This window comes from Aquarana catesbeiana, linkage group LG01 (genome assembly GCF_042186555.1).
Source record: "Aquarana catesbeiana isolate 2022-GZ linkage group LG01, ASM4218655v1, whole genome shotgun sequence".
Classification (NCBI taxonomy): domain Eukaryota; kingdom Metazoa; phylum Chordata; class Amphibia; order Anura; family Ranidae; genus Aquarana; species Aquarana catesbeiana.
In genome coordinates, this window is record NC_133324.1 from 572,684,425 (window position 1) to 572,698,936 (window position 14,512).

General features: G+C 38.8%; 1 protein-coding gene across 1 annotated transcript in view; it reads left to right on the forward strand.

The window, feature by feature from the left end:
* Positions 1-14,512, forward strand: part of DNAH6 (dynein axonemal heavy chain 6) — a 416,108-nt gene that overhangs the window by 337,498 nt on the left and 64,098 nt on the right. The window contains exons 64-66 of the mRNA XM_073597481.1: positions 2,261-2,451; positions 5,431-5,591; positions 9,106-9,194. Coding sequence (XP_073453582.1) covers positions 2,261-2,451; positions 5,431-5,591; positions 9,106-9,194 — 441 coding nt within the window. The remainder of the gene's footprint in view (positions 1-2,260; positions 2,452-5,430; positions 5,592-9,105; positions 9,195-14,512) is intronic.

Sequence of the window (14,512 nt, forward strand, 5' to 3'; positions counted from 1 at the left end):
ACTGAGTTTCTCCTTAAAGGAGAACTTCAGTAATTTTTTCATCTTTCCATCTATTAAATCTTCTGCCCTTGTTGTTTTAACTTTGGATTGTAAAACATTTTTTTTCTGTCAGTAAATACCTTACACAGCCCACTATCTGTTTCTTGTCTGGTAAAAAGCCTAGGCTAATGACATCATGCACAGCTCTCTCTCTTACTTTCCTGAGAGCTTGCCAGCAAAGGAGAGGGGGTGAGTCATAAGAGGGCCAATGAGAGCTGCAGAGCTGGAGGAGTGTGTCTGTGTAAATCCAGGAAGTGAACAGGTAGCAGCTTCAGCTGCCCACAGTTAAAATGGTTGCAGCCAGACTCAGTGGAGGGAGATTTCTGCAGCATATTTGGCAAGTACAGAATAACAGTATATATAAAATATTATGCAAAGTGGTTGGGGGGAAGCTTCAGAATGGCAAAGATGTTTTTATTACAAACCATGTAGGAAGACATTCTCTTTAACCGCTTTAGCCCCGGAAGAATTTACCCCCTTCCTGACTAGGCCATTTTTTTCGATACGCACTGTGTCGCTTTAACTGACAATTGCGCAGTCATGCAAAGCTGTACCCAAACAACATTTATGTCCTTTTTTTCCCACAAACAGAGCTTTCTTTTGGTGGTATTTGATCACCTCTGCGGTTTTTATTTTTTGCACTATAAACAAAAAAAGACCGACAATTTTAAAAAAAACACATTTTTGTTTACTTTGTGCTATAATAAATATCCCAAAATAAAAAAAAAAGAAAAATGCATGTCTTCCTCAGTTTAGGTCGATATATATTCTTCTACATATTTTTGGTATTAAAAAAAAATCGCAATAAAAGCGTATATTGATTGGTTTGCACAAAAGTTATCGTGTCTACGAAATAGGGGGTAGATTTGTGGCATTTTTATAATTTTTTTTTTACTAGTAATGGCGGCGATTTTTATCAGGACTACGGCATTGCGTTGGACAGATCGGACACTTTTGACACTTTTTTGGACCATTGACATTTATACAGTGATCAGAGCTAAAAATAGCCACTGATTACTGTATAAATGTCATTGGCAGGGACACTAGGGGGCAACACTAGGGGGTTAACACTAGGGGGCTATCAAGGTTTTAAATGTGTTCCCTCAGTGTGTTCTAACTGTAGGGGGGATGGGACTGCCTGGGGGAGGAGACTGATCGTTGTTCCTATATACTAGGAACACACAATCTGGCTCTGCCAGGAGCGATCGCGTATGCCCGGCGGACATCAGCTCCTCAGTGACGTGGCGGGTGCGCACTCGTCCCCCTATACCCTTTAAAGCGGCCAATGTACTCGACGGCTTGCCCAAGGAAGCCGACCTGCCACAGTATAACTGCGGCGGCTGGTCGGGAACCAGTTAAAGTGAAACTTTAGTCAGAAAATTAATTCCTTTTAGATTACTTCAGGTTAGCCCCTTTTGCAGGTATAGCTATGTAAAACATTAAAAATAAGTGCCTAAACTATTTAAAAGCCTGTAATACACTGTCTCACCCTGCTCTACACATGCTTAGTTGCTCTCCATTTTTGGGCATTTCTGAGTTATAGAAGCCAATACACCTTAAAGAGGAATTAAACCCTCCTATCCTTTTACAGCCAAGGAAGCTGCTTCTGTTTGATCTGCAACTTCCATGGCATTCCAGGAATATAACGTTTTTTTGAAACTGTTAAATCAATGGGTCTAAAATTTTCCGACAACAAAATCCGATCGTTTAAATTCCGAACGTGTGTACACAAATCCGACGCACAAAGTGCCACGCATGCTCAGAATAAATTAAGACACGAAAGCTATTGGCTACTGCCCCGTTTATAGTCCCGACGTACGTGTTTTACGTCACCGCGTTCAGAACGATCTGATTTTCCGACAACTTTGTGCGGCTGTGTTATGTAAGACAAGTTTGGCCTACAATCCGTCGGAAAAAATCTGATGGATTTTGTTGTTGGAATGTCCCATCAATGTCCGATCGTGTGTACAGGGCATAAAGTGGCATATCATTTTCTTTGCTTGTTTAATATAAATACACATTCTGCCCAAAGGTGTACCTCTGACCACACCCTGTTTTTGCAGTAAATGTACTGAAAAAAAAAATTTATATACTGTACATAATAAGTTTCAACAGATGTCTACACTTTTTACTGAAAACTCTAACTGAGATGCACTTAATGAATATTTTCAAATGACTATTTTTCATTTTAAGGATAAAGAATTAAATATGTATTTTTTAGGTTGTTTTTGCAATCACAGAGTTTGTGATTCTTAATCTTGGAAAGAAGTTCATTGAGAACCCACCCGTCGATCTTGCTACCCTCTACCAAGACATGTCACCCTCCACACCTTTAGTTTTTATATTAAGTACTGGATCAGACCCGATGGGAGCATTTCAAAGATTTGCGAAAGAAAAGGGATATTTGGAAAGGTAAGTAAAATCTATTACAGTAAGTGTCATAGTCATGTGCATTCATTCTCTCTCGCTACCTCTCTCCCCCAGTATTGGAAATCAATTTTACAAACACTGCTTGCCTGGACCAAAGATATTACTCAGTTAGGTCAAAGAAGCCTTTAGCCAGCAATCTAATTCAAAAACACGACCGTTTGTGTAATTGCTAGTGATTTTATTTTGAAAAATAGACTTGAACTCTCCTCCCTCCCCCACCTATTTTTCCATCCTTTTACTATGGGGTTACCAAACCTCTTCCCTAGGTTTGTGTTAAATCTCTGTTCTTCATTTATATTCTTTTTAAAAACAAAAATTGGTCATGAGGGATTTGTAATGTAATACCATTGTCAATAACTAAAAAAAAAAATGACTAAACGTCTATATGCTCTTAAATACCCTGAACATTGAGAGTTTTGTATTAAAACTTTAACAAGAAAAAAACAACAAAAAAAGAAAAGACTTGATGTGACATGTTTCTCGTTTTTCTGGTGTGATATCAATGTTTTACATGGATGAGTTTTAATCTCTCTTTATCCTTGCCCACAATACATACTTGCCAGGTGTTCCTAAAAAATTCCTGCCCAAAAGTATGGATCTTATTGAAGTGGAATCAAACGTTATTTCTATATACCTGACAAGACCAGCTAGGTTTAATCACGGAAATTACCACATTCACAAGACCCACTCAGTACTGCAGTACTGGTGAGATAGCTTCTTTGTGAACACAAGAAGAGATGAGTCAAAGTCGACGTTCAAAGCTATCTGATTTAATTCTGGGCGGGTATACAACTTATATACGTTATCATTAACCAATCATAGTATGGAAAATGGGCGGGGTTAATACAGAGGTGTACATTACATATCATTACATATCATTAATTATGCCATCTGCTTTCATGACTCATAGTCATGAGTCCTGCTTCCCTGTGTCATGTCTCATGACACAGGAAGGGTGGCCCAGACATACTGAGCAACAATTCTTTATTTAGACAGTACAGAATAAAACTGCTTACACAAGCTATATTTTCCTATATGTGTGCTTTATAGAGAACCTGCTATCAACTAGTTGACTTTAAAGTGGTGTTCCGGCCAAAATTATACTTTTTTAATTAAAATACCCCTATAATACACAAGCTTAATGTATTCTAGTAAAGTTAGTCTGTAAACTAAGGTCTGTTTTGTTAGTTTATAGCAGTAGTTTGTTATTTTATAAACTTACAGCAGGCCGTGGCCATCTTAAGTGTGGGCATCTGAAGCCAGACTGTATTTCTTCCTGGATCTCATCCTTGCAGATCTCGCACATGCTCAGTGCAGCACAAGCAGTGTAATAGGTTTCAGGTCAGATTTCCATAGCAACGGCAGTGTCAGAGGAAGTTGCCGCCCCTTCCCAGAAGGCATTGCAAACAGGAAATGATGCGATGGGCCACGGCCAGGGAGGAGGAAGTGAAAAATAAATACAGCAGATATACAGTAGGTGCTGAGAAAAAAAATTAAAAAATATCCAATTCGTTTACAGTGCACAGTTTAGAGGGATGCTGAAGAGTTGTAAAAGTGGGTGGAACTCCACTTTAACTAGAGTCTGAATATACAAGTTAAGATATATTTAAACAGAAGAAACAGACAGCGCAAAACCTAATTACTAAAACTCAGCAGCTGGACACTGTAGGCCAATATACAAAACCTAAAAAGACATACACAAAATATAGCAGTGCAGCGCTCAATACAGGTCAGATGTATACACATAAAATGTGTTAAGATATATGAATCCAAAATGGAGTCACCTCTGTTCAGTCATATTACTACACCTATAGCGTGCGCGTTTATATATGTATATACGCACATACATGCTTACTTGCATACAAAATCTTCTATCTAGTATACAGTGAGTATAAAAAACAATCATCCCCTGTTTAAAATAATCACAATTTGTTGCTTTGCAGCCTGAAATGAAGACACACAGTTTTTATTTTACCCAGCTGTATTTAACTTATGACATCCGAGTGAAAGACATAACAGCAACATTGTCAGAAAAAAAAAAAAAATCCAAAAACAGAAAAAGGATCACTCCTCTCCTAAAAATGACTTGTAAACTCAATGAGGTGTAGTTAATCACCTTCTCAATGGCACACAAAGCCAATTGAATTACAACTGTGATCAGCTGTGGTCATTTTGATTAGCTCAGCATCAAACGAGCTTTCCTGGAACATTTCAGTCCCTGGTAGTGCAACTGAAGCAAACAATCAGCTATGGGTGGCAAGGCACTGCGAAAAGATCTCTGTAATAAATTTGTGGACAGGCACAAGTCAGGCGATGGATACAAAAAAATTCAAAGGCATTATCAATGCCTAGAAGCATAGCGAAGTCTGTTATTAGGAAGTGGAAGGTATTTGGTACAAAACAGACCCTTCCTGGATCAGGACGTCGCCCAAACTGGATGAAAGAGCCAGGAGGAAACTGGTCAGAGAGGCTACCAAGAGGCCTACAGCAACTCTGAAGCAGTTGCAGGAATTTATGACAAAGAGTGGTTACTGTGTGCATGTGATAACATTATCACAAATTCTCCAAATGGGGGGTGATCCTTTTTCCAACTCAGTGATTTTATTTTTTTTGGCATGTTAGTGTTACTGCAAAGCAACAAAATGTGACTATTTTAAAGAGGGTGGTTCTTTTCCATACCCACTGCACATGCATAAAGTACTGACCAGTAATGGAAATTGTTGTATTTTTTTTTTCTTAACTGATCTAAAAGCGGCGCTAGTTTACTGATACTTATGTGTTTCTATGTGTATAGGTCCAATGAAAGCAATGTGCTGCATTTGGATCAGTAAAAGAAATGCCTGAATGCCTAAAAACATGTAGCTTTTGGTGCCTGTATGCAAGAGTCCTTGTAGTTAAACATTAATGCAAAATTGTATAGTGTTACAAATTCTGTTATTTGAAGCAATTTAACTCTTACAGGGTACAGTCAATATCTCTAGGACAAGGCCAGGGACCAATTGCAGAAGGAATGATAAAAGATGGCATGAAGAACGGGAACTGGATATTCCTACAGAACTGCCATCTGGCTGTATCGTGGATGTTGCCTATGGAGGAACTTATAAAAACTTTTACAGAACCAAGTACGTGCAGTGAAAACAAAAAAAAATTTTTTTCCTCTTATCTGGAATGCTATAAAGAAAAAGGAAATTTGCAGTTTATTATAGGGATTCTATTTATGAAGCATTATTCAACCAATGAAACTATTACTGACATTCGCTCAAGTGAGATTCTATGGCATTTTCCTGGCATTCTGTGGTCACATTCACCCTTTTTACACCATGCAAAGCAGCTAGTGAAACTACAGTGGGGACGGAAAGTATTCAGACCCCCTAAATTTTTCACTCTTTTTTATACTGCAGCCATTTGCTAAAATCATTTAAGTTCATTTTTTTTCCTCATTAATGTACACACAGCACCCCATATTGACAGAAAAACACAGAATTGTTGACATTTTTGCAGATTTATTAAAAAAGAAAACCTGAAATATCACATGGTCCTAAGTATTCAGACCCTTTGCTGTGACACTCATATATTTAACTCAGGTGCTGTCCATTTCTTCTGATCATCCTTGAGATGGTTCTACACCTTCATTTGAGTCCAGCTGTGTTTGATTATACTGATTGGACTTGATTAGGAAAGCCACACACCTGTCTATATAAGACCTTACAGCTCACAGTGCATGTCAGAGCAAATGAGAATCATGAGGTCAAAGGAACTGCCTGAAGAGCTCAGAGACAGAATTGTGGCAAGGCACAGATCTGGCCAAGGTTACAAAAAAAATTCTGCTGCACTTAAGGTTCCTAACAGCCCAGTGGCCTCCATAATCCTTAAATGGAAGACGTTCCTAGAGCTTCCTAGAGCTGGCTGTCCAGACAAACTGAGCTATCGGGGGAGAAGAGCCTTGGTGAGAGAGGTGAAGAAGAACCCAAAGATCACTGTGGCTGAGCTCCAGAGATGCAGTCGGGAGATAGGAGAAAGTTGTAGAAAGCCAACCATCACTGCAGCCCTCCACCAGTCGGGGCTTTATGGCAGAGTGGCCCAACAGAAGCCTCTCCTCAGTGCAAGCCACATGAAAGCCCGCATGGAGTTTGCTAAAAAACACCTGAAGGACTCCATGATGGTGAGAAATAAGATTCTTTGGTCTGGTGAGACCAAGATAGAACTTTTTGGCCTTAATTCTAAGCGGTATGTGTGGAGAAAACCAGGCACTGCTCATCACCTGTCCAATACAGTCCCAACAGTGAAGCATGGTGGTGGCAGCATCATGCTGTGGGGGTGTTTTTCAGCTGCAGGGACAGGACGACTGGTTGCAATTGAGGGAAAGATGAATGCGGCCAAGTACAGGGATATCCTGGATGAAAACCTTCTCCAGAGTGCTCAGGACCTCAGACTGGGCCGAAGGTTTACCTTCCAACAAGACAATGACCCTAAGCATACAGCTAAAATAACGAAGGAGTGGCTTCACAACAACTCTGTCACTATTCTTGAATGACCCAGCCAGAGCCCTGACTTAAACCCAATTGAGCATCTCTGGAGAGACCTAAAAATGTCTGTCCACCAACGTTTACCATCCAACCTGACAGAACTGGAGAGGATCTGCAAGGAGGAATAGCAGAGGATCCCCAGGTGTGAAAAACTTGTTGCATCTTTCCCAAAAAGAAAAAAGACTCATGGCTGTATTAGATCAAAAGGGTGCTTCTACTAAATACTAAGCAAAGGGTCTGAATACTTAGGACCATGTGATATTTCAGTTTTTCTTTTTTAATAAATATGCAAAAATGTCAACAATTCTGTGTTTTTCTGTCAATATGGGGTGCTGTGTGTACATTAATGAGGAAAAAAATGAACTTAAATGATTTTAGCAAATGGCTGCAATATAACAAAGAGTGAAAAATTTAAGGGGTCTGAATACTTTCCGTCTCCACTGTATGTCAAAACTTTTTTGTACAGTAGCTGCAAAAAATAGATTTTACCCTGCAGGTGAATCTGCTGACTGCTTTCCATGGTGCTGAAACAAAAATTTACATCAGTTAATTTTGCCCTGACTACCATTGATAGGTGTCGAAGGGAAAACTTTGAGGCTGAATTATACATCGCCAGTATAGGCCACAATTTAGAATGCTAGGACTGTAAGCCTGTCAGTAACACAATCTCATTTCCAGTACATGGTCCCAGACTGCTTCCTTATCTGTCAGAATAATAAAGCTGGGTCCTCATTTTTTTGTCCCTTTTGTGTTGGAATACCACACTGTGTACTTGAAGTTCATTAACTCTGAGTCAGTGCCAACTGCAGAGTCAGTAAATAGTTTTCCATACTGCTCTAGTTGCCCATTTTAAGTGTACTGAAGAGTAGGCAACATACTGTATCTCTATCAGACTTTAACCTCAGCTTTGGTGTTTTAAATGTGCCGATATATGATTAGTTTGTGTGATACTAAGGCTAATGGAATAACACTGCTCCACCTCCACTTTCACCCCTGTACTTCTCCAATATTATGCATGCAAATCTCCTCTGAACTTGATTTTTATTTCATATAATTTTGCTTCATAAAAAGTAACTAGCTTACAAGTTTCAGCCTTGGTTGGCCTTAGTCAAAGGTGGTGGCAAGACTGTTGGCCTAGGTGGGCAGAAACTACAAAGCTGGCCCTAGAAACTTTGATTGGCTAGTTCCTATGGTTATTCAAGCAAAAGTCATGATAGTAAATGTGGTCCAGTAGCAATATCAAATGATACTGAACATCAAGAAAACAGATACATGTGTTTAAATAAGTACCATAAACAATCTTGTTGCTTCCATTTTTGTTTCTTCTGCAAGAACAGTGATCTGAAGTGAGTCAGAGCACCAGGGCTTTCTTGTCTGCAAGGTATATTGAGCCTTTGCTCTCTGTTCTTACATAATAGCTATTATTTGATGATGGCTTACAGGCTATGAGGACTACAATAACAATATTTCTGTATTTATTTTGCTCTTTTCTACTTTAATCTACAACAGATTATTTTAAAAATTAATCCCAGATCACGATGCCAGATGAACAGCTGGTTGCAGATGGTTAAATATTTACTTCTTGATTTCACAAAATAGTTTTAAGGCACTATAGTACTGTTTCTATGCCGTAGCCGTGTGAAATTTCAGGTCTGATAGTAGTGATCATTTTAACACCCTCAGTCCTGTAACATTCAGTGCCATATTTCACTGGCCTTCTAGCTGACTTCATTCTTGGAATGAGATCACTGATTTGACAGGTTTCCATATAAGCTCACTGAAGAATATTGAAGTGACACTTGCCTGGTCCTTCAGTGCTCAAGGAAATCAATCTAATTTTATATTCCCTGGAAAAGGCCAAGTGAGACAGCCCTTGAACTCCTGCTTGTCATGGGAAAAAAATGATATTGACCTAGAACCCCACAGCTAATTAAAGATTAGTGACTTCTACTGTCATTATCATTTTGTTAAGCAGCATGGGAAAAATGCTCAGCTTGAAGTCCTTTCATTTCCAAATTTTAATAGCCAGTTTGTGTAGATCAAGGTGACTGATGTTCTACCTTTAATGAGGTACTGCTGTGTTTTATAATCTAACTGCTTTATATTACAGACGTTTCCATCAATGAGAATTTCAGATTATTTTTAAGCTCTATGCCAAGCAGAACTTTCCCTGTCACTGTGCTCCAGAACTCTGTCAAGGTGAGATTATGTACAGTGTTCGAACAAGCAGACCATATGTTGAATACCAAATGCATTAAAACTGATATAATCAGTAAAAAAAAAAAAAAAACTGTAGGAGATAGAAAAGTCAAGGCATTGTGCATAGCAAACTTGCAGCTAGCATGCAATGTCATAGTCAGTCAGTATTTCGAAGTCCACGTTCCATTTCTTATAAATGAATTGTGGCATCCATAAAGTTATTTATAGATTATATTTGTCTACAATGTTCATATTTAATTTATTTTAATAAGCATAACTTAACCATCTTAAAGAGTATGTAAACCTTAACAATTAATGTTTCTAATTTGCTTCCTTTTGATCTGTAAACATTTTAAATGTGTTTTGTCCTATAAGTGGCAAATAATAGTTGAATCTGCCCAAAATCCAATGCTGTCCTTTGCACTCTGCAGTGTTATTGCAATCAGTACATATTCAATAATTTTATTGGTTTTCAAGAAAAAGACATTATTACAAACATTATCAACTTTGTGCAAAAAGCACCAACTACAGTCTCAAAATTTTAACCCCCCCCCCAAAAAAAACACTCTCATGCCCACCCCCTCTCTTCTCTTCTCTTCTCTTCTCTTCTCTTCTCTTCTCTTCTCTTCTCTTCTCTTCCCCAACTAGTCAATTCTCTGCACGCTCAGACTATTAATGTTTTCTTGTATTTTCATTCTCCTATATGACATATTTCCATATACTTCCCTGAATTCTTAAAATCCAGCTATTTTCACCAGGTATTGTATCTCAGTACAGTTTACTACTGTTAACTAAAAAACACCTTTCCCCTGTGTTATGGCGATAAAGAAGGAGTGAATGTTCTGTAGTCCCAAAGCACTTTAAGTCCTAGGATATCAGTGCATTCTGCATTGTATGAGATTACATAACATTTTATTTATGCCATACCATGGTATGGTTACAGCCTTGAGCGACTGCATTTCTGTGTTTAGGTGGGTGGTTGGGCAGTGCAACCTGCTTTTACCACATTGACTGCCCATATGAACCCTAAGGCCTCATGCACACACTGGATGTTTTCAGGGCCAGTTCACAACACATGCAGTCCAGTGCGTTTTTGTTCTGCATCAAAAACGCATGAAAAGTAGGTTATATGGTTTCCAATGGCATAGTTCACATCAATGCAGTCAGTTCCAGGGTTTTTCAGTTCCAGAAAAAAAAAAAGTAGAACATGCTGCATTTTTCCTGCACTGGACTGTACTGGAACGCAGTAAAACGCATCAAAAATGCACTGGAATGCAGCAAAAACGCATTGAACCCTAGTATAGTGAAAAAAAAAAACAGGAAAAAAGAAGGAAAAAACACATTGAATGCATCTGGAAACGCATCAAAAATGCACCAAAAACTGCACCGGAACGCACCAAAAATGAGTGAAAACGCAGATGCAGAAACCCATCCGGAACAGATCTGGAGTGCGTTTTTGTGGTGTGAACCGGCCCTTAAAGCTGCTCGGGTTTTTTTTTTTTCCTGCCTCTAAACTGCCCTGCATAATAGCCTATGTGTCCATGCACATATAGGTTTTTAGCAGCATTTAGGGGCAAAGGCTTTTAGAGGCATGTAAAACAAAAACGACTGCCAGTGCATCCAGGATCAGCAGAGTATGGGCAGATAAAATGCCTGAAGCTACTAAAAGCTGGTAAAAGCGATAAACACCCCTAAACGCTAGGCCCATTTAGTGCTTGAGAATTAATGTATTTCAATGGCCAGAATAAATAATTTATTCTGGCCAATGAAATGAATTAACACCTGTAAAAGCTCCTAAATGCTTGTAAAAATTTTAGACATTTTTAGAAGCATCAAGCATTTTTTCTGCAAAAAAGCTTTTCTGCAAAAACGCTTCTGGCTTCTAGGAGAGTTAAAGTGGTTGTAAACCCTTTACAACCACTTTTTGCTACAGGTAAGCCTATAATTAGGCTTACCTGTAGCTACACTGGATATATCCTAAACCTGCACATCCCCTGTATTTGCATGTGCCAACGTCATCGGCACATGCGCACTAAAGCAATGGCAGTATGTGCCTTTGCTTCAGTTAGACTGTGCCATTACTGGGGGCTCCTGCGCCCATGCGCGGAAGTGACGTAATTTTGGCTCCAGCTAATCACAGCGCCGGAGCCCGCGATACCCCGAAGTAACTCGGGGAGCGATGTCCGGCTGGAGCAGGGTATGAGAACGGCTGCAGGGGCTTCGATCTCAGGTAAGTAATTCACAATGAGCTAGTATGCTATGCATACTAGCTCATTATGCCTTTGTCTTGCAGGTTTTTTTTTTCTAGGGTTTACAACCACTTTAAATAAACGTCTTGTGTGCTTGAGGCCTAATTATTAGTCTCTTCTTGTTCTAAGACCACTGAACTTTGTAACAGCACACACCTATGTCTACTTTGTACAGTGTGAATATGCATATTATCATTTGATACTTGCATCCTTACCAAGAAAACAGATATGTTAAAGTGAAAGTCTATTTAATTTTAATTTTCAAAGAACATACTGTATATTATGATGTTTTTTGCTACATTTCAAAGTAGTAAATAAGTGATATTAAGTGCATATAGAGTAAATTAAATTGTGTAAGTGACACGGATGATCCGTGACCGACAGCAGCTCTCACAACAATATACACTTCATAAAAAAAATTAAAATCAAAACGTGTAGCGCTGTCAAACCATAACCTTAATGATTACCATGCAAAAAAAATCTAATATAATGCAATAAAGATGAAAAACGTGAAAACATTCAAAATGGAAAAAGAAAAACTATTATTATTAGTCCAAATGTCCCCATTCCACATGCATAAAGTGAATTCAAAATGTGTGTTGATCCAATGCTCAATTTGTGAAGACACCCGGTGCCCCCCATAGGATAGATAGCATAAGTATATCTGCTTACCAGATTTTAAGACCCTCCAGGATCTATCTACGCATTAGTGAGCTTTCGCCCCTCAACCGCATCTACTACCCAGCCTGCTTAATTGGATTCCACAGGTGTATACTCCACAGTTATCATCAGTTAAGGAAACTTCAGAGTCCGGTCACACATTCATCATATGAAAGAGGAAGATAAACTCTTGCGCAACACTCTTTTAGAAGCACACAGGAGTTTGTTAAAAGTTGTACTACAAAAACAATAAAATTAGACTCAAAACGGAAACGTTAATTTGTACAGCACCCTCCACGAGTGTTCGGACGTCACTGCTGCTCTGTGTCTAGCCTGACGTACGTTTCATCCAATGGGACTTCTTCTGTGAGGTAGTAAGGGTCAGCGGTGCTCACATCACTTCCTTATATTCAGAGAAATTTCTGTTGCAACACTAGAGAGCAGTGCTGCTAGTATTCAAAACCAGCATGAACTACACCGCCATATTTCCGTAGTCCAAGACTATTGACATTCCAAGGGATCCACTGCGCTCTATTTCAGCAACATATAACCAAACATATTGCTGTTTTAATCAGCATATATGATTGGTCCACGCACTCATTTAGAGTATACAAATCCTATGTTTGGTTATCCAAAATACGATTAATCTTACCATAGCCATATCATCACTTACTAATAACCAAACATTGCTGCCATGTCAATAGTCTTGGACTACAGAAATATAGTGGTGTAGTTCATGCTGTTTTTGAATACTAGCAGCACTGCTCTCTAGTGTTCGGCAACAGAAATTTCTCTGACTATAAGGAAGTGATGTGAGCACTGCTGACCCTTACTGCCTCATAGAAGAAGTCCCATTGGACAAAACGTACGTCAGGCTAGGCACGGAGCAGCGGTGATGTCCGAACACTCGTGGAGGGTGCTGGACAAACAAATGTTTCCATTTTGAGCCTTATTTTATCATTTTTGTTGTAAGTAAAACTTTTAATAAACTCCTGTGTGCTTTTAAAAGAATGTTGCGCAATGAGTTTATTTTCCTCTTTCATATGATGAATGTGTGACTGGACTCTGACGTTTCCTTGACTGATGATAACTGTGGAGTATACACCTGTGGAATCCAATTAAGCAGGCTGGTTAGTGGATGCGGTTGTGCCCATAGTGAGGGGTAAAAGCTCTCTAATGAGCATATAGACGCTGGAGGATCTAAAAATTTGGTACGCAGATATACCTACCCTATCTATCCTACCGGGTGTCTTCACAAATTGAACATTGGATCAGCACACGTTTTGAGTTCATTTTATGGATGTGGAATTGGGACATTTGGACTATTAATAATAGTTATTTTTTCCCTTTTTTTCATTTTTTCACATTTTTCATCTTTATTGCATTATATTAGATGGTTTTTTTTGCACTTTAATCATTAAGGTTATGGTTTGACAGCGCTAAACGTTTTGATTTACATTTTTTCTACATTTACCTTGAAATTATTTTTTATGTGACTTTACAATTTCACTACAATATTTTTGTTACTGCATATGTACTTAACACAGGTCTGTAAAAAAATGTGTTTTACCTGTAAATCGATATCAGACAATATGAAAATTGCCAAGTGCTGATTAGTCCTACTACATAGAACAGCCAGCTGCATAACCTAACTTTACTGGGTAAAATAGTACAGCTACCTCATCTTCCTGTCCCAGCCTGTGATTGAACAATAGAGAGAGAGCAGAGGACTGATGTGCTCATCATGCAGTCACTCTGCTCTTTTCTCCTGTCAGCATGTTTACTGTTAGCAGATTAGTACTGCAGCACACTGAATTACAAGCTCCTTGTGCTGCCTTTCACTCTCCTAGTCTTCTTTCTCCATGTGCTACTGTATAGAGGACTTAAAACCCAGGGAAATTCAGGTACTGAAACCAATTGCATTCAAAAATGCACAAATCAAAAGATAGAAACAACAAAGCATGCTGTGAAATATAGAACCAGAAGACCCAATAGAACTCATCTATTTCCCATTCTTGTGTATGTTTGCTTTGAATACATGCTACACAACAGTGCAGCTTAACCTTTAAATCGCCATAGTATAAGTTTGCTTAAGCAGCACAAATGTTAATTGCATGTGCACTGATGGCCCGAAGTGAAACAAATTGTTTAAGCTTTTCTACATTTCCTATTTTTATTCCTTGCTGTATGCAAGTCTTCCTTCATTGCCCCCAAGGGGAGTACAATTTCCAGTCCATAGCGTATTCGCTTTTGAATAGGACTGAGTAGTCTGTAACAAAAGCCATGTGTGTAATCATTACGTTAAAGAAAAGAATACATATGTGACATTTAGTGACACTTTGGATCTGAAATTGTCAGTGTTGAATCTGTTTACTGGCGTAACACTCATGCTGTCAGTAATGCTAAGGC